This window comes from Manis pentadactyla, chromosome 4 (genome assembly GCF_030020395.1).
Source record: "Manis pentadactyla isolate mManPen7 chromosome 4, mManPen7.hap1, whole genome shotgun sequence".
NCBI classification, from domain to species: Eukaryota; Metazoa; Chordata; class Mammalia; order Pholidota; family Manidae; genus Manis; species Manis pentadactyla.
The window spans coordinates 160,769,436-160,797,389 of record NC_080022.1 but is presented as its reverse complement, the minus strand read 5'-3'; the positions used below and the strand labels follow the sequence as shown (position 1 = coordinate 160,797,389).

The following is a 27,954-nucleotide window of genomic DNA, read 5'->3' as shown; positions in this document are numbered from 1 at the left end:
CAAGTGCAGCCAGGTCCCCTATCGCTCCTCTGCTACCTGCCAATCACGCTGGCCCCCCTGGCGCCCCGCCCCGAGCCCACTCCCTGCCTGTCCGAGGCCCTCCCTGCCTGCAGAGGAGCTCTGGCTGCGGAAGGATGGCCGCTGCGGCCGGTGCCTTCGAGTTGGAGGAGTTCCTGGAGGCCCTCGACGAGCTCCAGCAGCCTCTGGGGGCTGACTGGCATCCGCTGGTACAGTCCGAGGACCTCAACATCCACCAGCGTCTGAAGGAGGTAGCGGCCCGCCCACCGGAGGGCGGAGAGGCTGCCGCGCGCCGGGCCAGCCTCCCGGCGGGGACTGAAAAGCTCCAGCCACGGAAGCCGGGCGCGGGGCGGGTATACGGAGCCGGGAGGGGCGAGCGCGGGTCCATGTCTCCAGCCCACTGCTCCGCGCCAGGCCCGCGAGCGGGGAGGTCGGCCGGGTCTAAGGCCCGACGGGCAACGGGTTTGTTAGATGTGAGCTATAGAGTTCAAAAGCGCGTCCGCTGGTTCTTAGCCCCGAGCTCTTGCCTGCAAGGGATGTGGACCCTTCCTGTCTGGTGGACGCCAGCGGTGTGTGTGTGGGGAGGTGAAGTATACTAGGGTTTGCATATAGGTGGAAAGAGACCGAACTTTTCAGAGACTGGATGTGACGGAGAGAGTGTGTGCAGGGAGGAGAGTGGCTGAGAAGGGACTACTATCATCTCTAGCCATTTCAGTGACTTGCTCTTTTTCGGCGGCTGCCCCTTCCTGATAAGTTGCACTTCACTCTGGTTGGAAGCTTACGGAAGAAAGATGAACTAAAAGGGTAGGCGGAGTGGAGTTGTTTATTAAGTAAGTCTGGGGGGACTCCTGGAGGCCTTCAGAACCAGGTGACAGTCTAGGGGGAAACCGCGTCGCCCCTGAAGCCTGTCATCGGTTATTCTGTGTGATAGTAGCTGTGTAGCAAGTAGGTTAAAAGTCACTTTCAGGCATGGTAAGTGAAATCAAGGTTTCCTGGCAGAAGACCGGAGTATTATAGTGTTACCAGGGAGGACCTCTACATGTCTGTGTGTACCAGGGCTACTGGGTATAGTTAGATGAACACGAAGCTCACAGACTAAAGCAGGCAGAATTAATTTCTGAGGGTAATTTCAGGAGGTACCTCGTGGCACAAATGGACATTATCTTCTCTCTGACCATACCATATTCCTTAGCAACCACATCCAGGCATTTGCCAAGTTTTGCCAGTTTGACTGCTCAGACACACCTGACGGCTGGCCCGTTTCCCTTACCTTTTCCCCTTTAATTTGCCACTTTGGGTGGCCCCTCTCACCTAGTATTGCCGCCACCTTTAACATCACCCGGACCTCCACCTCACCGACCCCTTCTGTCCTACACATTACAGCCCAGTGGAGAGTATGAAAGAGAGGCTGTGATCGCTCCCCCTCCAGTGGCACTAATAATAATAAGTGCTGTAAGAGCTGACACATCGCGTGCTTGCTTTTGTTCCAGGCGTTCCAGGCACTGTATTAGTGCTTTGCAGGTATTGACCTACTCAGTCCTCACATCAACCTCATGTAAGGTACTACAGTTATCACCTTTTTACCTATATGGAAAGGTTAACGTGATCGCTCAAGATTGGAAGTAGGATAGGAACTCAGCTGTGTAGCTCCAGACCTGTGGACCTCCCTGCGTTGACTCTGAAAGAAGATAAATGCTGCTGGGGGCTGTATTGAACTGGTTTGGTCTCAACTCACATTTCCAGCTTTATCTCCCATGACTAATCCACACACCTCCTGTCCTCCAGCCAACCCAGACCACCCCCTTCTCCCCATGGGTCTGCGTTGCTTTGCTTTTGTGCTTTTTACCCCTACAAGATCCACTGTCTGTGAGCCGAGACAGTGACTGGCTTTGTATTGTGTATTGTTTACACCGTGTATTGCTATGTATCCAGGCCCACCTCCCTCCTATGGGGAGGACGTGAGGGGTATTCAGAACAGTTCCTATCCCTAGTGACTGTACTGTAAGATGTCTCATTTCAACCTGTTCTGGGAATGAGGGTAGTCATGGTACACTGATGTAAATGATGAGTGCCTCCAGAGAACTTCCGTAAGTCTGGGGGGACCAGAAGATGCCTGTAGGTGTGCCCTTGAGCCTCAGCTGCTAGGATAGAGGGTCACTGCCCTGTGGTCACTGTGGTTTCTATTTGTACTAAAATGTTAACAGGCCTTGTTGGGTCAGGGTACAAGCCCTTTCCTAGAACCATACCCTTAGCCAGCATTATTTGCTGACCTTTCCTAGAAGCTTAGCCTTAGCCAGCATTATTTGCTGCCTGACCCACTTGGCTAAAACTTCATTTTGTTTCCAGGTTGAATCCCATCCTTTACTTTCCTCTGGGAAGACAATGCTTCTAATCTCTAGCATTTTTTCTTTTTTCTTCTGAATATTGCTCTCTTCAAAAGTGAAATCAGCTTGTCCCACATTATGCCTAGCCCTGCAGTTATCTCCCCTGAAGCCCTTTTCTGTCTTGTGGGCCAGTATTTAATCAACTATGCATGTTGCTATTATGGGTCTTTTCTTCACCCCTTAGCCATTTTATCCACACATGTGCATATGGCCTTGGGTCCCCATGTCCCCGACTAGGGGTGAGACTAGAAGATCCTGTTCCCTCTGTCAATCTTCATCTTAATCTACCTGACCATTGTCCCAGGTGACTCTAGGTAAGGTTTCTCACTGTAGTCTTTGCTTTCTGGCTTTTTGAACTCCTTCATCTAGGATAAATAAAGTAGACTTGTTTGGGGCCCTTTAATGTTGGGGGCCTAGCAGGAGGTCCCACTGATCCACCCAGCTTTTTTTTTTTTATTAAAGTATCCTTGATATACAATCTTATGAAAGTTTCACATGAACAACATTGTTGTTTCAACATTCACCCATATTATCAAGTTCCCCCCTCCACCTCATTGGAGTCACTGTCCAACAGCGTAGTAAGATGCTATAGAGTCGTTACTTGTCTCCTCCGTACTGTACTGCCTTCACCGTGACCTACCTATATTGTGATTGGGAATTATAGTGCCCCTTAACCCCCTTTTCCCTTCCCATCCACCCTCCCCAAACCCTCCCCTTTGGTAACCTCTATGATCCAACCAACCTTTTTTCTTGTTCTTTTTTTAAATTTTGTTATCATTAATCTACAATTACATGAAGAACGTTATGTTTACTAGGCTCTCCCCTACCCCAAGTCCCCCCCACAAACCCCATTACAGTCACTGTCCAGCATAGTAAGATGTTGTAGAATCACTACTTGTCTTCTCTGTGTTGCAAAGCGCCCCCCTTTCCCCCACCCCCCACATTATACATGCTAATCATAATACCCCCTTTCTTCTCCCCCACTTATCCCTCCCTACCCTCCCATTCTCCCCAGTCTCTTTCCCTTTGGTAACTGTTAGTCCATTCTTGGGTTCTGTGATTCTGCTGCTGTTTTTTTGTTCCTTCAGTTTTTCCTTTGTTCTTATACTCCACAGATGAGTGAAATCATTTGGTATTTGTCTTTCTCCGCTTGGCTTATTTCACTGAGCATAATACCCTCTAGCTCCATCCATGTTGTTGCAAATGGTAGGATTTGTTTTCTTCTTATGGCTGAATAATATTCCATTGTGTATATGTACCACATCTTCTTTATCCATTCATCTACTGATGGACACTTAGGTTGCTTCCATTTCTTGGCTATTGTAAATAGTGCTGCGATAAACATAGGGGTGCATCTGTCTTTTTCAAACTGGAGTGCTGCATTCTTAGGGTAAATTCCTAGAAGTGGAATTCCTGGGTCAAATGATATTTCTATTTTGAGCATTTTGAGGAACCTGCATACTGCTTTCCACAATGGTTGAACTAATTTACATTCCCACCAGCAGTGTAGGAGGGTTGCCCTTTCTCCACAACCTCGCCAACATTTGTTGTTTGTCTTTTGGATGGCAGCCATCCTTACTGGTGTGAGGTGATACCTCATTGTGGTTTTAATTTGCATTTCTCTGATAACTAGCAATGTGGAGCACCTTTTCATGTGTCTGTTGGCCATTTGAATTTCTTCTTTGGAGAACTGTCTGTTCAGCTCCTCTGCCCATTTTTTAATTGGATTATTTGCTTTTTGTTTGTTGGAGTGCGCGAGCTCTTTATATATTTTGGATGTCAAGACTTTATTGGATCTGTCATTTACAAATATATTCTCCCATACTGTAGGGCACCTTTTTGTTCTATTGAGGATGTCCTTTGCTGTACAGAAGCTTTTCAGCTTGATATAGTCCCGCTTGTTCATTTTTGCTTTTGTTTTCCTTGCCTGGGGAGATATGTTCATGAAGAAGTTGCTAATGTTCATGTCCAAGAGATTTTTGCCTATGTTTTTTTCTAAGAGTTTTATGGTTTCATGACTTACATTCAAGTCTTTGATCCATTTCAAATTTACTTTTGTGTATGGGGTTAGACAGTGATCCAGTTTCATTCTCTTACATGTAGCTGTCCAGTTTTGCCAGCACCATCTGTTGAAGAGACTGTCATTTCCCCATTGTATGTCCATGGCTCCTTTATCGAATATTAATTGACCATATATGTTTGGGTTAATGTCTGGAGTCTCTAATCTGTTCCACTGGTCTGTGGCTCTGTTCTTATGCCAGAACCAAATTGTCTTGATTACTATGGCTTTGTAGTAGAGCTTGAAGTTGGGGAGTGAGATCCCCCCACTTTATTCTTCTTTCTCAGAATTGCTTTGGCTATTCGGGGTCTTTGGTGTTTCCATATGAATTTTTGAACTATTTGTTCCAGTTCTTTGAAGAATGTTGTTGGTAATTTGATAGAGATTGCATCAAATCTGTATATTGCTTTGGGCAGGATGGCCATTTTGACTATATTAATTCTTCCTAGCCAAGAGCATGGGATGAGTTTCCATTTGTTAGTGTCCTCTTTAATTTCTCTTAAGAGTGTCTTATAGTTTTCAGGGTATAGGTCTTTCACTTCTTTGGTTAGGTTTATTCCTAGGTATTTTATTCTTTTTGATGCAATTGTGAATGGAATTGTTTTCCTGATTTCTCTTTCTATTGGTTCATTGTTAGTGTATAGAAAAGCCACAGATTTCTGTGTTAATTTTGTATCCTGAACTTTGCTGTATTCCGATATCAGTTCTAGTAGTTTTGGAGTGGAGTCTTTAGGGTTTTTTATGTACAATATCATGTCATCTGCAAATAGTGACAGTTTAACTTCTTCTTTACCAATCTGGATTCCTTGTATTTCTTTGTTTTGTCTAATTGCCGTGGCTAGGACCTCCAGTACTATGTTGAATAACAGTGGGGAGAGTGGGCATCCCTGTCTTGTTCCTGATCTCAGAGGAAAAGCTTTCAGCTTCTTGCTGTTCAGTATGATGTTGGCTGTGGGTTTATTATATAGGGCCTTTATTATGTTGAGGTACATGCCCTCTATACCCATTTTGCTGAGAGTTTTTATTATGAATGGATATTGAATTTTGTCGAATGCTTTTTTAGCATCTATGGAGATGATCATTTGGTTTTTGTATCTCTTTTTGTTTGTGTGGTGGATGATGTTGATGGATTTTCAAATGTTGTACCATCCTTGCATGCCTGGGATGAATCCCACTTGGTCGTGGTGTATGATCCTTTTGATATATTTTTGAATTTGGTTTGCTAATAATTTATTGAGTATTTTTGCATCTACGTTCATCAGGGATATTGGTCTTTAATTTTCTTTTTTGGTGGGGTCTTTGCCTGGTTTTGGTATTAGGGTGATGTTGGCTTCATAAAATGAGTTTGGGAGTATTCCCTCCTCTTCTATTTTTTGGAAAACTTTAAGGAGAATGGGTATTATGTCTTCTCGTATGTATGTCTGATAAAATTCCGAGGTAAATCCATCTGGCCTGGGGTTTTTTTTCTTGGGTAGTTTTTTGATTACTGCTTTAATTTCTTTGCTGGAAATTGGTTTGTTTAGATTTTGTGTTTCTTCCTTGGTCAGTCTTGGAAGATTGTATTTTTCTAGAAAGTTGTCCATTTCTTCTAGGTTTCCCAGCTTGTTAGCATATAGGTTTTCATAGTAGTCTCTAATAATTCTTTGTATTTCTGTTGGGTCCATCGTGATGTTTCCTTTCTCATTTCTGATTCTGTTGATGTGTGTTGATTCTCTTTTTGTCTTAATAAGTCTGGCTAGAGGCTTATCTTTTTTGTTTATTTTCTCAAAGAACCAGCTCTTGTTTTCATTGATTTTTTTCTATTATTTTATTCTTCTCAATTTTGTTTATTTCTTCTCTGATCTTTATTATGTCCCTCCTTCTGCTGACTTTAGGCCTCATTTGTTCTTCTTTTTCCAATTTTGTTAACTGTGACATTAGACTATTCATTTGGGTTTGTTCTTCCTTCTTTAAATATACTTAGATTGCTATATACTTTCCTCTTAAGACTGCTTTCGCTGCGTCCCACAGAAGTTGGGGCTTTGTGTTGTTGTTGTCATTTATTTCCATATATTGCTGGATCTCCATTTTAATTTGGTTGTTGATCCATTAACTATTTAGAAGCGTGTTGCTAAGCCTCCATGTGTTTGTGGGCCTTTTTGCTTTCTTTGTACAATTTATTTCTAGTTTTATACCTTGGTGGTCTAAAAAGTTGATTGGTAGAATTTCAATGTTTTTGAATTTACTGAGGCTCTTTTTGTGGCCTAGTATGTGGTCTATTCTGGAGAATGTTCCATGTGCCCTTGAGAAGAATGTGTATCCTGTTGCTTTTGGGTGTAGAGTTCTATAGATGTCTATTAGGTCCATCTGTTCTAGTGTGTTGTTCAGTGCCTCTGTGTCCTTACTTATTTTCAGTCTGGTGGATCTGTTCTTTGGAGTGAATGGTGTGTTGAAGTCTCCTAAAATGAATGCATTGCATTCTGTTTCCTCCTTTAGTTCTGTTAGTATTTGTTTCACATATGCTGGTGCTCCTGTGTTGGGTGCATATATATTTATAATGGTTATATCCTCTTGTTGGACTGAACCCTTTATCATTATGTAATGTCCTTCTTTATCTCTTGTTACTTTCTTTGTTTTGAAGTGTATTTTGTCTGATGCTAGTACTGCAACATCTGCTTTTTTCTCCCTATTGTTTGCATGAAATATCTTTTTCCATCCCTTGACTTTTAGTCTGTGCATGTCTTCGGGTTTGAGGTGAGTCTCTTGTAAGCAGCATATAGATGGGTCTTGTTTTTTTTTTTCATTCAGTGACTCTATATCTTTTGATTGGTGCATTCAGTCCATTTACATTTAGGGTGATTATCAATAGGTATGTACTTATTGCCATTTCAGGCTTTAGATTCATGCTTACCAAAGGTTCCAGGTTACTTTCCTTGCTATCTAAGAGTCTAACTTAACTCACTTAGTATGCTGTTACAAACACAATCCAAAGGTTCTTTTCTATTTCTCCTCCTTTTTCTTCCTCCTTCGTTCTTCATATATTAGGTATCAAATTCTGTACTTTTTGTCTATCCCTTGATTGACATTGGGGATAGTCAATTTAATTTTGCATTTGCCTCACAATTAGCTGCTTCACCCTCCCTACTGTGGTTTTACTACCTCTGGTGACAGCTATCCAACGCTAGGAACACTTCCATCCATTGCAGTCCCTCCAAAATAGACTGTAGAGATGGTTTGCGGGTGGCAAACTCTCTCAGCTTTTGCTTATCTGTAAATTGTTTAATCCCTCCTTCAAATTTAAATGATAATCTAACCAGATAAAGTAATCTTGGTTCCAGGCCCTTCTGCTTCATGGCATTAAATACATAATGCCACTCCCTTCTGGCCTGTAAGGTTTCTGCTGAGAAGTCTGTTGTTAGCCTGATGGGCTTTCCTTTGTATGTGATCTTATTTCTCTCTCTGGCTGCTTTTAATAGTCTGTCCTTATCCTTGATCTTTCCCATTTTAATTACTATGTGTCTTGGTGTTGTCTTCCTTGGGTCCCTTGTGTTGGGGGATCTGTGGATCTCCATGGCCTGAGAGACTATCTCCTTCCCCAGATTGGGGAAGTTTTCAGCAACTACCTCTTCAAAGACACTTTCTGTCCCTTTCTCTCTTCTTCTTCTGATATCCCTATAATGCGAATATTGTTCCACTTGGATTGGTCACACAGTTCTCCCAATATTCTTTCATTCTTACAGATCCTTTTTTCTCTCTGTGTCTCAGCTTCTTTGTATTCCTCTTCTCTCATTTCTATTTCATTTATTGTCTCCTCCACCGTATCCAACCTGCTTTTAATACCCTCCATCATGCTCTTCAACGATTGGATCTCTGACCTGAATTCATTCCTGAGTTTTTGGACGTTTTTCCGTAACTCCATTAGAATGTTGATGATTTTTATTTTGAACTCCCTTTCAGAAAGAGTCACAAGGTCCATATCATTTAAATCTTTCTCGGGAGTTGTATTAATAATTTTACTCTGGACAAGGTTCCTTTGGCATTTCATGTTTGTATATGGCGCCCTCTAGTGTCCAGAAGCTCTATTCTGGAGTTGCTCAGCCCCTGAAGCAATGTTGGGGTTCACAGGGGAGAGGTACTGGTGCCTGGGGGGAGGAAAGAGCTGTTCCCCGCCTCCCGGCTGCTGTGCCTGTCTCCACTGCCTGAGCCAGTGGGCCGGTCACACAGGTATGTTTTTGTCCCAGAGCAGCCGGATATGGATCCCTGCTTTCCACAAGCAGCCGGAATCCCAGTCTCCCCAGAAACTCTGCCTGTATTAACTTTCCAACCCGGTAGGCATGTGAGTCTCATGAAAGCACCATGAAATGTAGGTTTGTGCTCCCAGAGCAGATCTCCGGAGCTAGGTATTCAGCAGTCCCAAGCCTTCCACTCCCTCCCTGCTCCGTTTGTCTTCCTCCCGCCGGTGAGCTGGGGTGGGGAGAAGGGTTCGAGTCCCGCAGAGCCACAGCTCTGGTACGTTACCCCATTCGCTGAGGTCTGCTTTTTTCTCCAGGTGTGTGCAGTCTGACAAAGTCCTCTTTCCTGTTGCTCTCTAAGGATTAGTTGCGCCAATTAAATTTTCTATTTGTATCCAGTTTTAGGAGGAAGCCTCTGTCTCTCCTCTCATGCTGCCATCTTTAATCCCGATCCAACCAACTTTTGATAGTGCTGCATAAAGACTTGATTCAACCCCATCAATATCTGCCTCATTCATCCTATTTCTTAATAACCGTCTAAAGATTTTCGCTGCACTGGGATGAGTTTCTTGATTCTCTCCTCTCTCTCTACCCATTTTCTTGTTAATGACTTTAATTTTCTCCGTATCTGTAAGACCCATAAGAGGAAGCTGAGATAGGTAATCTGATAAGGTTTCTCAGATTGCTCGGTTTTGCAGCAGTAAAGTTGTGTGGTGTCCATACAAAAGGGGCCCTCTTCATCAGAGTATTTACTATGATGTGTGGAAGGAGCATATTCAATGGATGACTATCCCAGGAACAATAAAGCCAGTCTGACATGGCTTGCATACAAAGCGTATTAGCCTCTTTATCCAGGGGTATCACTTAGAATTTATAGGAAGAATCAGACAGCTCCTTTTCTTAGGGTAAACAGAATTTACAGTGACTGTTATCCAGGCTGGCCGTTACCTCAGGAATAACATGCTGTGTGTCTGGATCATGCACAGCCACCTGTGACTGGTACATAATGAGCCGTGGTCATCATCTAAATGATGCTGTCACAGTATTATATGCTTTGAAAAGACTGAAATAAGTGTAGGGGCACTTGAGTTTTTAATGTAACAAGTTGTATTTTAAAATTAAAAAGATTGTAGGTTTTTTTTAGTAGACAAATAATTCTGTTTATAATTCTAAGAATCATGTTTTTGGACAGATGGCTATTTTTGATATACATATTGTGATACTTTTTCATTTTCCCTTTTTCTATTAAATCACACAGTGCCAGAGAATTTTGTTTCCTTCCTCTCTTCTCTTTTTCCTCTCCAGGTTGAAATGATAATAACTTACCTTTACATGGTGCTTTAATTTACAAAATGCTGTCGCATATCAGTTTCATTTATCCCTCTAAACAAATCTGGAAGATAGGCAGGAACAGGCTTATTTTCCTATTTTATGGATGGAAATAAGCCCCAGAGAAATGTGCCAGAGGGTGTTTCCCAAAGCATCGGCACATTAAAATCCCCAGGGAAACTATAAAGACATCACAACCCCAATCCTAGAGTCCCAGATTTAATTGATTGGGGGCGGGGCTTGGGTAGTGTTTTTGAAAAACTTCCCTTTTGTGTAGGGGTTGATTGTTTAATTCTCTTTATTTTTGTGTGTGTTTGCAATGATTCATAACAATGTTTTGTCATTGTTTTGTTGCTTTTGTTTTTTAATGTTGAAGTCTCCCAGGAGAGTCAAATGAGCATGTCGGATTTTAACGTCTGAAGGAGAGGGAACATGAAGTGCTAAGGCCCCCACCCAGGCTAAGCAATCCTGTGTTCCAGAAAGAGTCAGAAGGCCACAGGACTGGGGTGACACAGGGGCTGGAGAGTGGCCAGGGGCCAGGCCCATTTACTAGTGGGTTGCTATTGCCAGTTACTTTTCATTTTGAAATCTCAGTTCCCTCATTTTCAAAACAAGGATAATAGCATTCAGGGTCGTTGGCCTCTCAGCACTCACCAAATGACATGGTCTGGGGCAGAGTGGTTCTCACACTTGAGTGTGCATCTGAATCACCTGCAGGGCCTGTTAAAATTCAGACTTGAGACCCCACTTCCAGATTCTGATGTTGGAGGTCTGGTGTGAGGCGTGAGAATTTGTATTATATTTCTTTTCTTTTTTTGTATTTTATTTCTGATCAGTTGCGAGGTGATGCTGAAGCTGCTGGTCCAGGGGCCATATGCTGAGAACCACTAATGTATGGGGAGCATCTGGCCTAGTGCTCAGGGGGTTCTGACATGGAGAGGCAGGAGCATGTCCTACAGATGAGAGGCGATGGAAACAGAAAGGCTAGGCGAAGGGAAAGAATATCATCAGACAAAAGCAATGCTCATTTTAAGACTCACTCTTCCTGATTTTTCGGTTATTGGCCACTTCAGAGCAAATTTGGTGCCCCAAGCACTGCCAAGAAGTCTCCCTGGTAGAAGGGCCATGGGTCAGTTACCAAAGCTTTCCCAGTGATCTGCAGGCAGGCCTGGCAGGAGCTTTGGGCTGTATCACCACACCTGTAGGCGGTGTGAAACGGGTGTGCCGAGGCTCACATCTTCAATTTGGGCAGGAAAGGCTGAACCAAGAAGATCTGGCTGATGGCTTGACATCTTGCCTTTTTAAATCTTAATGTCTGGGCTGTGAGATGGGGCTGCCTGCAATGTGCTTTTGTGCTTTAATAGGTCTTCCAAGCAAAGAGTTTGGTGAGGGAGAAACAGCGCTTGCCCAGGGCCTGTGCTTTCCATGCTGTGGACCTGCTAGAACACCCAAAGCTGGACGTTACTAGTCTATCCAGGCTGGCCTGAGAGAAAAGCTGGCCTTGACGAGAGAAGCACAGATTTAAATCCCACTGAAAACAGACTTACCTCAATGGGTGAGAATTTTTTACTTATAAACCTATTTGCATCATGAGCATCCTCACCTTAGGATTACAGGACTATTCTCCCCCTGTCCACCCTTCTACCTCTCTCCTAAGGGAAGAGTGGTCACCAGTGGGATGGATAGAACAGTCCGTGAATCTAGGACACATACTGAGCCATATTGGACTAGTGGGCAGGGCCACCGTACCTTAAAGCTGAGCACCTGTGTGTGGCATTCTACTTCTTGCCACAGACCAAAGCCAGCTCTCTTTTATTCCCTCTCATAACCTTGTTTAACTTTGATAGCTTTATTGAGGTATTATATAACATTCATTTTAAGTGTACAGTTCAATGATTTTTAGTAAATTCGAGTTATGCATCCTTCACCACAGTCTAATTTTAGAACATTTGTGTTACCCCCAAAAGAAATCTTTTGCCCATTTGTCATCACTTCCTAGTCCCACCCCCCATCCCAGATAACCACCAACCTGCCTCCTGTCTCTATAGATTTGCCTTTTCCAGATAGTTCCCAGGATTTCGTTAAGCCTCAGTTTCCTTATCTGAAAAATGGGTGTACTGATGGTCCATTCCTCATGTTATCATTGTGTGGATTAAGTGGATAATCCCTGTAAAGCACTCAGCCCATGCCTGATATTTAGTAAGCATGCAGTAAGTATTAGCTATCATTATTATTTTACCTAGCTATCTGCAATCCTTAGGGAAGAAAACCACGTTTTCTTAGATCTAAAGTGTTCAATCAGATTTAGTCAGTGTTCATTCAGTCTTGGCCCACACTTCCCAGTGGCAGTTGTAGCTTTGACTCATGCCATTCGACTGATGCTCTTTGGTGAAAATGCTTATTTTCCGTACTGAGTCTTGCTTTCTACAGAGTTGCTGGAGTTGGGCAGTTTGCATAGTCATAGACTGGGGAGGTTTCCTGTCTCCCTAAGGAATGGAAATGAGCTCTTCTGTGAGAGGCAGAGAAAATTCAATGTACACTCAAGTGTGCATTTACAGGACTAGAGAAGTGTGATTCAGGAAGGCTGTCTTGTAGTTAGTGATGTAAATGCAGATAAATACCACGAATTCAGGAGAATGACTGATGCCTTTCTCTGGATCAGGTTGCGGGGAGGTAGGGAGTGTCTATCAGGGATTACTCCTCTGTAGGGACTGTAAATGCCAAGTGCAAACATTATGACGTTTTGACATTTCTCATACATAAACACATAAGCTCTTACAGAATTTATTCTTACGACAAATAGGTGTATTATTAGCAGTAGCGTGTCAAAATATTTTAACCCATGAATGCAATTGAAAACAAATTGTACAGTTTTTTATGCATTTGAATCACCATTGCTAAGAAAAATAACAGCTTGATATTTAGACAAGTTAGCCAGAATAACAGAACATCTCAAAAAATAGTGACAGCAGTAGTAAATTGCCGAACCATGCCTACCCCTACCCTCATTTCTTCAATTATGAAGTGGAGATAATGATATGCTTACTTCACTGGATAATTCTAAGTATTAATCACAAAGCACAGTGTCTCGCTTAGAGTAGGCACTCTATAGATGTTAGTTTTCCTAAAAATGTGCATTACATTACAGTCCTGAATCCTCTGCTCTTTAATCTGGGAAAGGACATCATATGTACCTTATTGATAAAAATGCTATCTGATATTGACTAAGTGCTTACTATGTACTGGGCCCTATGGTAAGAATTTTAGGTGGATTCTCTAATTCAATCCTCAAAATCATTTCCTTAGATCAAAACTCTTATTAGACCTATTGTTCTGCTGAGGAAGGCAAAGCTAGCAGGTGGGAGATCTTAGACCCCATGGGGCTGACTCCAACCCATGTGGTAGTCACCATGCTGTATTTTCTGGCTAAAATGGTTTTTGAGACTACTCCTTGGAATAATATATGGAAAGACAGCACGGCACTAGTCTGTTGAAGTGATAATATTCATCCTTTCTCCATTCCTGCTTTTTCCCTGGTCCTTATCTGGACCCCTCAGAAGCAGCATCTAAAAAATACCTCTTCTGGCTACTTGGAGGCCTTCCCGACAAACACACCAGACTTAGGGCCTCGGGAGCATCTCAGTGGGAGGTCCCTACTGGGTGGTCTAGGGCAGGAGCGCTGGCTTGAGGATCAGAAGGAACAGGTTTCCATCCAGGCTTTGCCACAACAGCGTCATCGGCTGACTTGTGGCAAGTTACTCAACATCTTTTACATAAGGATCTAAGGGCCTTTCCAGCTCTAAGATCCTATGTGATGAGGCTTCCTTACCTCAGTCATTAGCTTGTGGTTTGGAACAATGGTTTGGAGAAAATGTGCACCGAGAATACAGCTAAATGGGAGACACTGTGGGTAGTAGAGGGGACTGGTATCATCTCAAATTCTAGCTGAGTCCAAGGACTCAGGCAAGCAATTTAGCCTCTCTGAGCTTAATTTCTTAATATAAAGATAGAGATAACACCAGTGTTCCTATTTTTATCACAGGGCTTGGTTAAAAATTGCATTCGATAATGAACAGAAAGCTGGAAATGGAACTCTGCTTAGAGAAACAATTACTAGTATGATTGAAATAATTTATAGCAGGTCAAAGTGGTTGGATAGCTTCTAGCACAGAACACATGGCTATTGAGTGATTCCTGACAGGTCACCAAGGGGGAGTACATGCCAAGCTGAAAAGCCAAATATATCCCTGGTTTGACTTCTAGAGCTAAGGATGTAGTGGATCCTAGCAGGTTTATAATTTTTTTCTTGAGTTCTTTAGTGGAAGGAGGTGGTACTTCCTTTAAGAGAGTGTGTGGAGTTTTAGATATCTCTGTGCAAAATTAAATATACTTCTATTTAATATCCATTATTTCATACTTCTCTTCCTTGATGCTGCATTTTAGCAGTGCTTATGTACTGCTGTGCTGTCTTAGTGAATTTACATATCATCATATTTCCTTGTAAATATTCATTAGTCTTATCAATGCTATGCTGTCTACTTTTTTACTTTAATGTCAAATAAAAAACAAATCTGGATTTAGGGAGTAGGGACTTTTATTCAAATGGATTATTGCAAACTGGAGGGAGAGGTTTTAGTAGGGAGAATGCTTTGATCATAGTACTTGTCAGTGTCTCAAGGGTTAGGCAAAAAGAGTTTTTCAGTTATTGAGATGAGTAAACAAAGCTAGAAACCATGTGTGGGGAAGCAAGATGAAAAGTGACGTGAGTGGATAGATCAGAGAATATTTTACCTTGAGGTCAATCTGTTCTCAGGAGGGACTGTCTGCTGGCTCAGGCTGAGGGTGAGCTAAAGTTTAGGAGAGAGAAGCTTAACCAGTTTGGTTAACAAGTATTTTGTTCTGATTGATCAATGGGGATAAGCAGTTCAGCTAATTATTTCTGAGGCAATAAGGAAATTTAGAGGGTCTGTGTCTGGCTGTCATAGGTAAGGGGGGCTTCTGTGAGTCTTATCTAAGCCATGGGAAGTGGTACTTCTCTACAATAAGCTCTTTTCTGGAACACAAAGTGGGGGATTTCTTAAGCTTCCCTGTTTTTCTGGATCATAGGGCTGAAGTAAAATTCATTGTTATGAAGATGACTTGTTTCAATTAGACTTGCTTTTAGCGGCAAGTAACAGAAAGCTGGACTAATAATAACTTAAAGAAGAGTTTATTTTTCTCACCTAACAAGTAGTTCAGAGATCAACAGCTGCTGGCATTAGTTTAGCTGATCAATGATGCCAGTGTAACTCTTTGAGTCTTTTTACTCGGCCTTCTCATGTTTGTTACCTCGTCATCACAAAATAGCTGCTGCAGCAATAAACATCCATATTCAAAACAGAAAGGTGATGTCATATGACTAGCTCTACCTGCATAGGAGACTAGGAAATTTATTAGCTGTATACATTGCCATAGTGGCTCTCTTAGCAAGGAAGAAGGGAGTATATGCTATACCAAATCCTCTATTTCTTCTGGTAATTGTACTCACAAGATGTTGACAGATTCTTTACCAGAGAATAATTCTTTTATTATCTGAAGTGTGGGAAATTAAATGTCCTATGATGCATTAGAAAAGCATACAGTGTGTTTTATGAAGTGATAATGAAATGGAGCCATTCTTGGAAGTGGCTTTCTGGAGTTGCTTTCAGAAAAGCCAAGAACCCCCTGAGTAAACTTATTTGGGGTCATTTATTAAAATGGTGTTGTGTTAAGTTTAGAAACAACTGTAACAAGTCCTACAGAGAGTTTATATCTCTAATTTTTAGATCTTACACATCAATAATAAAAACTTTGCCCAAATCGAGATAAAATTTATGCTTTTTTCTTTCAAAGTGTTTGTATAAACAATGGTACCTAATCCTGGTGAGATGCTCCTTCGCTACTGGTGAGAGTATAAGTTGATACAAACTTTCTTAAAAGTTTATAAAACCTTACAATGTTAACACCCTTTACCCTAAAATGTATCTCTAAGGAAGCTTTCCTAATGAAAAAATTAGAATTGTGAACCAAGTTGGTCCATATAAAATAATAGATTATTCTAACAATACTTACATTTATAAAAATATTTGAAAACAAATAACTTATGAGAGTAATTAAAAGGTGTGATCTCTCCATCGCTTTAATGTAATATTGTTAAAAATAAGAATACAAGCTGCTTATACTATATTATTCCCATTTTATAACATATAGAAGTATTTATTTACTTAACAGAAATATGTCAAATATTCTCAATAGGTATTTGTGGATTACGGGATTACATGCCATGTTTGTTTTCTTTATTCTTTTAGACATTTTCCAATTTTTCTATAATGGAAATGAATTATTTTTGTATTTATAAAAAATTATTTTTTAAAAGACAAAATAAAAAATGTGAGTATATTTGCTAAGATCTTTTTTTAAAAGAAATAATGGGTGAAAAGTACTTTGATCCAAGAATTTGCTTAGCTGTTCAGCACTTGAAAAGAACATTTTATTGATAGACTAGGAAAGGTGTTACCAAGTGTTTTGTGCCTCTGGAGTTCTGGCATTTCTCAGTCCTGCCACGAAGGGAATGTTTAAAGGAAGTTGTCACAATAGTTCATTCTTCTGTGCTCACGTAAATCACATTGGTCTATTTTTTTCTTCCTAGAGGGCTTTCTGTTTTTCTTTTCTGTGATATGTATAGGACTGAGGTCACTAAGGGCTGTAACTACATTCAGGAGGGGAAGGGAAACAGTTTAAGGAAACAGTTTGTCTTAATTTATCCAGATAACCAAAGCTAACTCATGTAAGGTTGGGGAGATCTTTATCTCAACACATAATTACCCTGTTTGCTTAATATGTATAGAAAATAACCACCCAATATTCCTGGACAAGAAGCTAATTGTTTCTCTTTCAAAGTTGATTAAAACATGTGGGTGTAAATGTGTGCGTATGTATAAACCCTCAATGTCTTCCCATACACGTGAAAAGATGGGTCAAAAGGGAGATGTTTTTCCCTAAGTCTGCCCTTCCAGTGGGGCATCCATTGCACAGCACGTAAGGGGTTCAGATCTACGTTTGTCATTTGCTTTTTGGAAATCGTTGATATAAAGTCAGATACTTTTCATGTTGGAAGATCTTAATGAATTTGATTTCAATTTTACCTTCCATTTCTTGCCAGATACTTAAACATATATCTGAGATTCCTAAACTAGGATATGTTTATCCTTGGGTTATGCTTCTTGAGCTAAGAGGCCTTTGAAGCCTCTGGATCTCTAGAAAGTTCACCATGTTTAACCACTGACATCACATAAGTACCTGGCATGGTGTTTAAGAAGATGGTTTTATTCATATTCGATTAGCAAGGAACACTGTGTTAATACATGGTAATATGAATCTTCTAAAAGCTTTATTTATATATGTTCATTTTGTTTGCTTTTGCATTGAAATTAACCTAAAAGCCATTGGTTCACTCTTAACAATCTAACCTTTGGTCAAGGTGAGGGTCAGAAATTGTTAGTTGCCACTGTACAGAGAGTGAAATATGTAGTGTGGCCAACTCCAGCCTCGAACCCTCACAGACAGGGATGTGACCTCACATGAAAATAAGAGAACTTTGTTGTTGTGCTGTGGAATCTAGAAATGGTCTTTTTCTGAATAAAAGGGACTTATGTTTTGAAGCTGGTGTTTTTCCTTTTCAGTCCTTTATCTATAAGTTCTTTATATATGAAAAAAGAACAGCTGTTGAAAAACTCTGTCTTAGAATTAATAAAACAGTATGTTGGGTTTCATTATACCCCATGGATGTCTAAATGTGCCCTGAATGCTAGCCGTCTGTGACACCCTGATGTGGATGTTTACAAAACATCTCAAACTCAAGTAAAACGCTGGATTACCCACTCCCATTTACCTGGTTGTTCAAACAAAGGTTCTTAGAGTTATCCTCAATTCTTTGCTTTCTCTTTCCCCACAGCCAATCTGTCAGCAATTTCTGTTGACATTACTTCCAGATTATATCCCTAAATCACTGATTTCCCTCTCTCACTGTTGTTACCTCCCTGTTCGAATCACTATCATCTCTTATCTGGATTATTCACTGGTCTGCTAACCCCTCTCCTTGTTCCTGTGGTCTGTTTTCTAGGAAGCAGCAAGAATCATCTTTTCAAAGCCTTCCCCTGTTTAAAGTCGTTCACTGGTTCCCCATAGCAGTTAGAACAGAATCTTTACCCCTACCCTGGTTTACAAAGCCTTTTGGGGTCTGGCCCTCACTACCTCCCTGACCTTAGCCCCTACCACTGTCCCCCATCCACTGTTCCCCAGACCCCCTGACTTTCTGTTCTTTGAGCATGCCAGTCCATCACCTGAGGGCCTTTCCCTACCAGGAATGGGCTTTCCTCATCTTTCCATGGCTGGCTCTTTCTAATATTTAGAACAAGATGTTCTAATAAATGTTATCCCTTATACAGGCCTTTCTAGACCACCTGATTATGTAGGACACCCGCCTCCCCCAACTGGGCACCATTTATCATGTAATGCTTCTCATATTCTGTTTAAATTATTTGGATAGTGTTTATCACTATCACTACCACCAGTGCCTACAGCCAAACATAGACACATGAGAGCAAGGTCCTCATCGGCTTCACCACTGCGTTATTGGGACTGCGGGGAAGGTGCTCAGCTGGTGTTGCATCTACAGCTGTTTTTCACGGGCTGTGTAATACAGCTCTCTTTCAACTTGGGAACCAATCGGTTGTTTCTGCCTGTTCTGTTCTTACAGCGGACTGGACTTTATGAGTATAAAGTCTTTGGTGTTCTGAAGAAGTACACACCGAGTCTTCTTGCAGATGTCTATATGGATTTAGCCTACAGAAAACAGTGGGACCAATATGTTAAAGGTGAGTGACATCTCCTATTAAAAAAAAAATCAATTAGAAAGTACGATCTCTTGTTATTTATTCAAACCAATAGAACAACAGGTTTAATTCTACTGTGTTATGTTTCATTTTTAATTTTGACATAAAAGTCTTAACTGTTAGGCTGAAATGTGCCTTTGCTATTCCTAGGGCTTGTTCTTTGCATATACTTAGATCCACTCTCCAGTTTGCTCTGAGGGCTACTTTGTTCTCACTGTAAGATCATTGTCATGCCACATAACTAGATGGTCATGGAAGCCTTCTTGGAGGAGGTGTCCAAGCTTTGTTTTAGAAGTTGAACCAAAGTTCTATAAGCAAGAATACATATACGTGAGGAGGTGAGAGAGTGATGGACTATGTGATTCGAGGGCAATCGAGGCCCAGGGAACAGCATGAATAAAGTGAGGAAAGCATGAAACAGAAGTATGTTAAAAAATTGTGAGTGATTTGGTGGTGTTGGGTGGTTGGGGTAGCAGAACCTGGAGTTAGGATGGGAGGAAGGTTCAGGTCCCCAAGGACTAGCCTAGCCACCAGGCTACAGTTCTTAGGTTTTACCCTGTAAGTGACAGGGAACCATGAAAAGAATTCAGCAGGGGATCCTCCTGCAACTCAGAGCTGGGAGTGGTTTCTGTCAATTCAACCACAGTGGAACAGAACTGTGGAGCTAGACAAGGGGTATATAAACTCTGAAGGACACTTTCCATAGTCAGGACGCCTGGTTACAAGTAATAAAAAGGTATCAGATGCTAGTGTAAGAGAAGGAAAAAGAGTTTATTGATTCATGGCAGTGAAAGTTCCATGAGTTTCTGGCTTCCAGGACAGCTGCATCCAATACTTAAATAATTTCTCCGTCTCAACTGTTTTCTTCTCATTTGACCCAGTTCTTAGGCAGGTTCTTATGTCATGGTGAAGACGACAGTCAGAAGATCCAGGCTTATATTCTGACTCTATGTATAGCCCCAGAGGAACAGGAATGAGAATTCCCCTTTCCTACTGATGGCCACCAGAGTCCCAGGACTGGCTCTTATCACCTTGGTGTGGATTACATGCTTACTTCCTGTGGACATTTGTCATGGTTTCGGGTCACTTAAATGGTTTCACATACCCTTCCTGTCTAGCAGGAATTGTGATATTCACTTATTCGAGGGGGAAGCCAGATGCTCCCAGTCTCCCTAGCAGCTGTGGTTCAGTCATGTGATACAGATGTTGCCAATAAAACATCCATGTGGCTTCAGTTTGGGGGAGAGCAACTTGAGGACGCTGGCAGCATGCAAAACCCATTTTCTGGTGACAGTCATGGCTAAGACAGCTGGCTTTGGGGGAACAGTCACAGAGCCTCTGACATTTGGTCCTGGCATCAGCAGTTCATGCTAGTGTCCAGTCCAGGGGCAGCAGCAGTTTGGCTTTTTGGAAACAATCCTAAGGCTAATCCTAACTCTGATCCTCCTAGATACCTGTGATCTACCTGAGAGCATTACTGAAATGCCATTTGGCTAGCCTAAACTTGCTTCAGTGGCGAGCTAAGCCCATGGCCAGTTGCACCATCCCTGAACTAATCACAGTGGCCATGCCTTGCTCCTTCTCCCAGCCCTGAAATTAATACCGAGTCCATTATGCCTAAACCACAGAGTCCAGAAAGAGGGGAAGAGTGATGCCCTGAAGGAGAATTGAGATGCTCCCAAGTCAATGCTGAGCAGGCAAAAGCAACAGATGTCCACTCCTTCCCTACTTTCCAGCCTATCTTCAGCCTCCTGTGGCACCAGTGGGCTGGCAAGCTCTTTAATCCAGGATCTGCTTCTAATAGATTTTCTTTCAAAAACTGAATTAAATAATACATTTCCGCTATCAGCTTCCCCTCAAGGGACTCCCTTGGTCACTCTAGTAACCTTGGCCGGCTTCTTCTCTAAACAGTTAGTAAGAAGCTTACTGCACAGCTTGGGGTCAGAAGTGTGCATGCCATTGAATTCCTTTGCTGTCTCCCTCCAAGAATTGGCTGCTTTTTGCACACAATGGTATTGATGGAACATTAAGGAAGTTTGGTCACTTACAACTGTGGTATAGTGTAAAGAAACGTGAGAGAGAAACAAGAAACAGGGTTAGTCACAGTTATGCCACCTTCTAGCTGTTTAGGAAATACACTACCCTTTCTGGAGTTTTTGTTCCCCAGCTGAACACATTAGCCTGGGTGGCTCAGTTCCAGGGTAGCTATACTATGTCAGGAAATCTGAACAGGGAAAAAAGATGGCAAAAAAACTACTGGTACTCTAGTGACATCTGGTGGTTACCCTGATTTTAAAACCTGAGAGTTTATTTTTGGATGCCTGATTTCACTGCATTCTGAGAATCTTGTTTGTGCTATACAATGGAAGTTTATTGGGCTCTTTTATTTTTACTGTTGTTTTCGTATCTTCTCAACTCTGTTCCTGGGCAACAAGCTTTCAGTTGTTTTGAATCTTTTTCTAGAATTCTGTGCCTTATGAGTTAGTGGTTTATCATATCCTGCGAGGTCATGATACTTGAGCTTCTCGTTAATGGAACCCAAAGAGGCTTCCAGATTCATTAACTTTTGTTCTCCTTAGAACTCTATGAAGAAGAATGCAACGGAAAGACTGTGGTCTACTGGCAAGTGAACTACCCCTTTCCCATGTGGAACAGAGACGTATCCTTTCCCAAGGTGTATCATTTCTTGGCGTTCTAAGGGTTTCTGTGCCCCTTGGCCATTGCCCAATGGTGGTATGTTAAGCAAGTATGAACAACATTGTCTTTGCTTCTTGGAGAAGCATCTGCTAAAGCTGTTGCTTTTTGTGTGGCTTTTGGAGACCTCAGAGTGTGATTTCTGGACTGACCACGTGGGGTGCCTGTAATTTTGGTTATTGGAGAGCAGCTCATACTTTTCTGAGTTTTCTGAGGCTTGAGATAGTTGGGCTCCAGAATTGGGGACCTGGAAAGAACTTTTTATAAAAAGTATTTAATACACTCCCTCAACCTATAGAGGAGAGAGTGGGGCCCCAAAGAGGAAGAGTAACAAGAGACATATGGAAGAGTATGAGTGGGATTATTGGCAGAGTGGGGACTGGAACTCAGCCCCATGGTTCCCCTTTCCCCTCCTCTTTCACTCACCCGGCAGCAGTCCTTCCTTGACTGTTGGCTCTGGACATTGGGTATTTCTTCCACTCAAGTTCCTCAGTTATGATCTGAAGCAGTTAAATGGAATATGGGGTGTTTCAGCTGGCACTCCAAGGTTCTCAGAAGCCACTTGGGACTATCCTGGGATAGTGGGATGGAAATGTGCTGGGTGGCAAAATTTTGACTCCTTCTCTGTCCTCTTCAGTCACAGAAGCTGAGTGTTTTACACACTGAATTTATATATACGATCCTTAAACGGTCTTGTGGATTAAAAGAAAAGTCTGGAAACCTATGAATTGGGTGATCACTAGGATCTTTTCTAGTTCTAACATTCTGTAAGTCTGTTTGTTCCTGAATAATTATTCCCTTAGAAGGAGAGAAAGTGTGCAGGGCATGTGGTGTGTGTATTGTTTATGTGTGCTTTTGTGTCTTAAGTGTATGTGTCCATCCTGGCCCCAACTAGATTATAAACTCTATGAGAGTTTAGTTCTTGGCACCATTCCCACATACTGCTGGATAGTTTGTGTATACATGGTATGTATTTCAATAAATTGTAGATTACTTAATCCCTTAGATTTTATGTGGTTTTCTCTAATCCTGACAACAACCATGTAAGGTAGATATATCATCATCCCTATTTCACAATTAAGGAAATGGAGGCAAAGAGAAGTTTAATATGTTGCTCAGGTTCATACAACTAGTGGGTGGCAGAGACAGGTTCAGGACCCCAGTCCAGCTGTTTCTAGAGATGGTGACCTTGACCAGGCATGGTCCCCCGTCTTTAACATCACAGCAACACTAATGGGTAGGTAGTCTCCGGAGTAGACACTTGGGGCTCCTTCAAGTTCTATTTCACTGGCTTTCCAATGCCACGCATTCCCATAATGAGTTTCTTAGTCTTATATATGCATGTATGTCTCTCCAATGAGGCTTGTTACATTTTTTAGAATAGAGAATGGTGCAGTAGAAAAGACCATTAATTTTGGAGTAAAAGATCCCAGGCTGAGTGTGAGCTCACTCCCTAGTTTGCTGTGTGACCTTGGAAAAGGCCCTTCACTTCTCTGGGCTTCAATGAACTGGTGGCTCTCCAGTCACAGGCCACATGGCATCCTGGGCCTTCTAACCCTTCAAACAACTGTACCAAATTTAGGCAGTATATCAAGTTAATTTTGCCTCCATGGAGTGTCAGCTGATGCCCATTCCATGAGCTGAGCGGGTTGTAGGAGACAATGGGGCAATATTTACCATGAGGAAAAGGTAAAAGGCTTGGGAGAAAGGAAAGCCAGAATCAAATCAACATCACTTCTTCCCCGAAACAGTTCAGGATGATGCTCGTCAGTATGGAGAGAGCAGAGGTGACAGACCTTCCCACGCGGTGCCTGGGGGTGGGACAGCTGTGCGTGCTGTGGGGGCTCTCAGGTGGCATGGGGCTGTCAGTGCTGCTGGTACACTCAGTGTGATTGTGTTAATCTTACAGTGATGTTACTTTTTTGTTGTTTAGGCTTTGAATTCCTTTTAATGTGAAACCTAAAGTCCTGATGAGCCCTGTCCAGCTATGAAAGCCTGATTAGGTTTTGGAGCTGGATCTGGGTTCAGGTTCATTCACTTCAGCTGGGCAACTTTCTTTGCCTCTCTGAGCCTCAATTTTGTTCTCTGGATGGAGATTCTTAAGCTGAATTCACAGGGACTTTGTTAGGATCAAAACTGGTGCTATATGTAAGACACAGGATATATATTACATGGTAAGGGTAAGCGGTGACTCTTACTGCCTCTTAGGATTTAACTATCTTCCCTAGAATAATGCCACAGACATAGTGGTCCTCTGTGTTTGTTGAGACGAAATAGCTTTGTTATTCTTGAACCAAGGTTAACTCAGAGAGGACATCTGCCTACTAAATATTCATGTTTCTTCCTAGGATCAGTAGGTGTAGCTGACATTGCTTGATTATCCTTTGTGCATAGAAGTCAGTAACTAGAGCTTTGCTGGAGGGCAGGACAAAGCAGAATGGCCCCATTGTTTATCAGTTGCTTATTTTGCTTCAGTCTTTCTCTAACACCCCCACCAAGCCTGCCTGCTGGGCAGTGCTGCCCCCTTTTCCTACCAAGGGATACTGAGCATCAGAAAGGTTGAGTAACTAACCCAGGATCACATAGTTAAGTGACCAGTCCTCTGCTATCTCTGATATCTTAGTGCCTTCTTGGAGAAAGGAGGAGTGGTTTCCCCACATAATTAAAGCATCAAGGCAGGTAATCATTAACAGGTAGGGAATGCATGCTCTCAAATGAGAACACCAGGTATGAGCACAATCTTGCAACGAGGTAGGGGGACCGGGCAGGTAAGTGAAGTTACAGCACAAGGGGGCAAGTGCCAGCAGGAGGAACAGAATCATTTCTCTTTGCTTCTGGTATGTGGGGCTTTCCTTCTGCCCTTCTGAACTGCTGGCATCGAGGCCATGCCTTAACCAGTAGTGTAGTATGTGTACATCCGGCAGCGGCGAGAGCTGAATGTGGAAGGGAAGAAGGTCCACGTGATCCTGGCCGAGAACGTCTCTGTGCCGCAGTTTCCTGAGAGGTCTGGCGTGGTCCGGGTGAAACAGTACAAGCAGAAGCTGGTGCTCGAGAGCGACGGCAAGGAGGGGAGCAATGGTAAAGCATGAGGGCCACGCTGAGTGTGAGGCACAGGGAATGCACCATGCTTATTCCCTGAGGTCTGAGAATGGCTGTGGGTGCAGAACAAATAAGGGATCAGCACCTGGGGAGAGACTGAATTCACCCCAGAATTGAGGGCTAGAGGGCAAGATGGATGTTTAGATCTGAGTCAATCCATTCTTTGTTGACTTGCATTTTCCAGATGAACTCAGAACACCCAAGTGAACCAAAGGGCATAGAAATCCACCTCAGGCTGGTCTTGGGAATACATATGGTGGGCCTAGGGGTGGGCAAGGAGGCTGGCAGGACTGGCTCTGAGGATGCAGCTCCTCCTCAGCAAAAACCCAGAGACTAAGGACCTGTCTGCCTCAAATCCCAGCCTGCAGGAGAAAAGCTGTGGGCAGAGCTGGGCATGTGGCCACTTGCTGTACTAAAATGATGTGACCTTGTGTCTGAGGCAAAATCTGAATCATAGTTCTGATGCTTGGTAGATCCGTCACCTTAGATGCATCACCTAACTTTCTGAGTCTCCATTTTACCATTTACAAATGGGTTTAATTTCATGAACTCCTAAAGATTGTTAAGATAATCACTGAGAGAAATACTTAAATGAGAGACTATAACCAAGTGTCTAGCACTTGCCAGGCATTTAATAAATATGTGCAGCTGTGTTTTCAAAAATATTTACATGTAAATATCCTGTAAGATGAGGCAGATGAGAGAGGTCCACCTGAATCACATGTTACCTCCCTTCTTATACTTTCAGGGGTTGCATATAAAGGTGGAAGGTTTGCAGGGCTTGTTGCTGTGTCTTTCTGACATTTTTCCTCCTTCTGAACTGTCTTTTCTTTCCCCTTCTAGTCTTCCTGTATTACTTTGATAACCCGGGTGGCAGCATTCCGTCCTGGCTCATTAACTGGGTCGCCCAGGTGAGATCCCGGAGGCAGGAAGGGGAAGTGTGTTTGACAAATGTTGACTTAGCCCATGGGGCTGTCAGATGGAAGAGACGTGCTGTCTCAGGCCTAATGGGGCGCTTTTATGAAGCAGCTTGGTTGAGTGACTCCGGTTAGCTGTGGGGTTGCCAACACTCAGGACAGAGGTAGGGACAAAAGACAGAGAATCATTAGCTGGAATGCCAGCTCCTCCCTGCTGGTGCCCCAGACCCCACCAGGATCATTCTCTGGAACCTGCAGATAACAGCCTGCTCCCTGTAGGAACCATGGTGACTTTAGACCCTCTCTCTGTGTATAGAGTAGTAAGAAAGGCCATTCTGGCTCTGGAGACAACCAGATGTGTCCAGGGCTGGGGGAATCCCCCAGTTTTGTTACTGTTGTTTTGTTTTGTTTTGTTTCTGTGTCAGGAGAGGGACCTGCCGTGGTAGCTGGGATCATTACAGGCTGTCTAGGAGCCTGGTATCTTGGAGACCATTCAGCTTGTTCTGTGTAAGCCCTGCTTCCTGGATGGAGGGCTGAACAGATTCCCTGGGCAAGTGAAAAAGCACATGTGATTTTGAGCCCTGGCCCTGCTTCTGACTTCTGTATAATACAGAGAAGCCATCAATTTCTTCCTTTTTAAAAAGGGAGATGGATACTTAACCCGTAGAGTAGGAATAAATAAGGTAATATTTGAGGAAAGCCTTACACAATGCTCAACACTAACTCTATAATATATCCTTGCCCCCAAATCCTTACATTTTCTCATTCTGTAAAGCAAGTCATTCTCTTAGTTCTTTGGAAGAATCCCACAACCCAACCCAATCCTATTTCCTGTGTTTTTTCTTTTCAAAAATCAATGTCTCAGAAGTATCTTAGCCTTTTATTAGCAAAAGCCAAAAGAGGAGACAGTATCTTGCAACAGTGACCCATGTTGTCTAGTCTCACCTATGTCCTGGGTCTTACCTTTTGTTACTATCTGCGGCAACACTGATGAAATCAGGTCAAGGGCCCTATTCTAATGTTCATTGTTCCCAAAGCTATCTCTGCAAAGGCGTCCATATCCCAAGGAATCAGGAGTAATTGTTATGAGGACATGGAAGTGACCATCTCCTTTGCTTTCAGAGTGGAGTTCCTAACTACTTGAAAAACCTGGCAGAAGCCTGTGAGAAATACCGCGAGAGGACCTAAGCCATGTCTCCAGAAGTGCCACAGCCCCCCAGGACTTGCCGTCCCTTTCGCTTTTCTGTCTTCAGAGGCCTGCACGCTCTCCAGCATGTTGTTCCCAAGTTAGCCTGACGCCTGGCTTCCTTTCCCACTCTCCCCACCCCAGCCCCGGCTGCCTTCTTCCACTATTGAATATGGGTCAGATTAGGGAAACCTTTGCTTGTTTGTTTTTAAAAAGGGAAGTCCTCACCAGAGAACTCAGTCATTCCATTGTGCCATTTTAGGGAGATGGGTGGGTGAACAAACGACAATAAAATGTAAGAATGACCAGTCCCGGCAGGCTGGCTCCTTCCCAGAGGTGATGTCTTGCAACCCAGCTGCTGGATACTGCACCCCCTCCAGAGGGGACCCCCAGAGCACCATGCATGCTGATGCCCATTTGCCTTCTGCTTTGGTGACTTGATTTGTTTGGGATTCCAGGTGACAATCCAAGAAGTCCTTTCCCATTGCTACTTGTGGATGATCACAAGTTGACTTCAAACCATTTGAAAACCATTACAGGCCTAAACACTTAATGTGATAACCACTTTTTTTCATCACTCAAGTCTGGGTTCTTCTCTTTCCCATGTGCTTCTGGGGAAAGGCTGTCCATACCTCACCAGCTCTGCATTTCCTTTGAAACTGAGGCATCAAGATGGCTTGGCTGTCAGCAGAGTCAAGATGCTTTGCACACAGCATTGTGACAAATATCTCTGTATGCAGTAAGATGAATTTCTCTTCTAGAGTGATTGAAGATGTTGAAGGAATAATAGTTCATAGCCAGGGAAATATTAATTGATGGCTTGGTTGACTCTCCACCTGTTTCTCAGGAATTCTACCTAAGTTGTCTACCTCTTCCACCACCAAAAGACTTCCAGTCTGCTACATTTTCTTCTGAATTTTGGCAGGGAAGATACTCTGTGGCTAAAGGCACAGCCTTGATGATCTCAGGGAAAAATTTTAACCACTGTGATTGATGGCACTGAATTTTAATTAGCAGGCATAGAAATTCGGGATGCAAAGCCAGAAGCAGAGGATTTATTAAAATGTGATCCCTCAGACTGTATACTTTCTCTCTGGGAAGGACAGTGTGTTGAATACTAAATAAATACAGAGTGATTATACATA

The 27,954-nt window shown here is 42.7% G+C and overlaps 1 protein-coding gene across 2 annotated transcripts; it reads left to right on the top strand.

Moving 5' to 3' along the window:
- PCTP (phosphatidylcholine transfer protein) lies at positions 1-27,954 on the top strand. Of its 2 annotated transcripts, XM_036879837.2 has the most exons (6): positions 6-269; positions 18,778-18,895; positions 21,493-21,572; positions 24,514-24,685; positions 25,550-25,617; positions 26,746-27,954. In XM_036879837.2, the coding sequence occupies exons 1-6, from the start codon at positions 135-137 to the stop codon at positions 26,809-26,811; spliced, it is 639 nt and encodes a 212-aa protein (XP_036735732.1). In that variant the 5' UTR covers positions 6-134; the 3' UTR covers positions 26,812-27,954. The 2 variants fall into 2 exon arrangements, with proteins under 2 accessions (XP_036735733.1, XP_036735732.1); XM_036879838.2 differs by lacking the exon at positions 25,550-25,617 and having other exon boundaries at positions 1-269.